The sequence below is a fragment of the Terrapene carolina genome, unplaced genomic scaffold (assembly GCF_002925995.2).
Source record: "Terrapene carolina triunguis isolate 2854851 unplaced genomic scaffold, T_m_triunguis-2.0 Scaffold88, whole genome shotgun sequence".
Classification (NCBI taxonomy): Eukaryota; Metazoa; Chordata; order Testudines; family Emydidae; genus Terrapene; species Terrapene triunguis.
In genome coordinates this window covers 43,994,501-43,996,290 of record NW_020664439.1, presented here as the reverse complement: position 1 = coordinate 43,996,290, position 1,790 = coordinate 43,994,501, and the positions used below count along the sequence as shown (strand labels likewise).

The following is a 1,790-nucleotide window of genomic DNA, read 5'->3' as shown; positions in this document are numbered from 1 at the left end:
GCCTCCTCTGCCAGCTTATACCCCAGAAGGCGACTTGTCTGTCATCCCCTTCAGCACCTCGTCTATTCTATCATCTTCGATCACCACTGCGGGGGGGGGGGGACAAGCACACAGTCAGGACACAGGAGCCCCTAAGCACGGCAGGGCTGGCAGAGATGGCCTCCCGTGGGGCTTGGACTCGCAGTATTTGCCTCCCCCGTGCCCCCATCCACCCACAAGCCAACATCTGCTGATGAAATCCGCCCCAGGAAAATGGAGCGGGAGACGCGGGCACAGAATGCGGCTGGGGGGCGGGGGGGGGAGAGCCCCAGCAGGGACACTGGGAGGGTGGCGCGGACAATGGGGAGCCCTGTCTGGGGAGGGGAGGAGCGCAGCGAGCCAGCCCGGCGACTAGGGAGTGGGGGCACTGGGGCAAGGTCCCTCTGAGTCGGGGTGGGGCAGGCGGCAGCTGAACCCCCGGGTTTGCCATGGGGGGGGCGGCTCCGTTCCCCTTCCCCGAGCCTGGGGTGACCCTTCCCCACTGCGGATCCGGATGGAGGGGGGGGGGGTCCCAGAGCCACTCTTGCCAGCGGGGAAGGCAGGGGGCGCTTACCTCTCTTGGCCCTGCCGATCTGCCCCAGCTTGGGGGGCCGCTTGGCCTGGTTGCCCCCGAAGAAGGAGTTGGTGTCCTGGAGCCGGCAGCTGAAGGAGATCTCGCTGACTTCGGAGTCGGTGCCGAAGCGGGCCACCTTCTCCTCGCTGTAGGGGAGGATCTCGGACATACTGGCAGCTGCCTGGGTCCTGCGGGGCGGCCGGAGAGCGCGATCCAGCGGCGGAGCCGGGGAGAAGGAGCCGGGCGAGCGGGCGGGCGAGGGAGTGCGGAGCGCTGCAGCCTGCCGAGGTGTCTGTGCACAGGGGCTGGGACAGCCCTACATCATAAAGGAAACCCAGGCGGAAGAATGAAGTCATGCATCCGGGGCTGGTGCGCTGAGGGCCCTGCTCTGGAAGGTCCTCCCCCAGCCCCCCCCCCCCCCCCCCCCCCCCCCCCCCCCCCCCCGCTCCCCTCCCCCAGCCCCCCGCCCCCGGCTGCGCGGGGGAAGGGAGGAGGGTGACATCAAGAGGCAAGAGCGGAATGACAATGAGAGTGCAGCAAAAGCAGAGGGGAGGCGTCCGGGGTCCCTGCCTCTCGGGGCAGCGCTCTCTGGGCGCCCCCGGGGGGGCAGCTACGCACACTCCCCAGGGACCGGGGGGGGATGGGGAGGCTGCTTCAGCCAGACACTTGATGGCTCCCGGGCTGTCCCCCCTCTGTATCCCCCCGTGCCTCCCCCCCCCCCTTCCCCCCCCCCGCCCCTCCCCCCCCCCCCTTTCCCCCCCCCCCCCCCCCCCCCGTACCTTTCCCGGCCCTTTCCTGCCCCTCTGTGTCTTCCCCGCCCCCCCGTACCTTTTCCGGCCCTTTCCTCCCTCTCTGTGTCTCCCCCACCCTCCATGCCTCCCCTCGCCCATTCCTCCCCTACTGTGTCTTCCTGCCTCCCCGGCCCTTTCCTGCCCCTCTGTGTTTTCCCCACCCCCTGTGCCTCCCCAAGCCCTTTCCTGCCCCCACTGTGTCTCCCCCACCCCCCATCATCCCTTTCCTCCCACCTCTGTGCCTCCCCCAGCCCTTTCCTCCCTCCCTTTGTGTCCCCCCAGTTTTTGTCTCTCTCCTCCCCCATTGTTGATCTTTCTCTCTTAACAGGGCCTGTATTTTAAAAAAATGCCCCCCCCCCATATTCCTTTTTCATACCAACTTCCTGGTCCCACCCCCCACCCCCATG

General features: G+C 68.0%; 1 protein-coding gene across 1 annotated transcript; it reads right to left on the bottom strand.

The window, feature by feature from the left end:
* CAMK2N2 (calcium/calmodulin dependent protein kinase II inhibitor 2) lies at positions 1-761 on the bottom strand. The gene is made up of 2 exons (XM_024196354.1): positions 593-761; positions 1-86 (listed from the first exon to the last, which is right to left on the bottom strand). Exons 1-2 carry the CDS (start codon positions 759-761, stop codon positions 16-18), a joined length of 240 nt encoding a protein of 79 aa, XP_024052122.1. The 3' UTR covers positions 1-15.
* Positions 762-1,790: the final 1,029 nt, after the last annotated feature.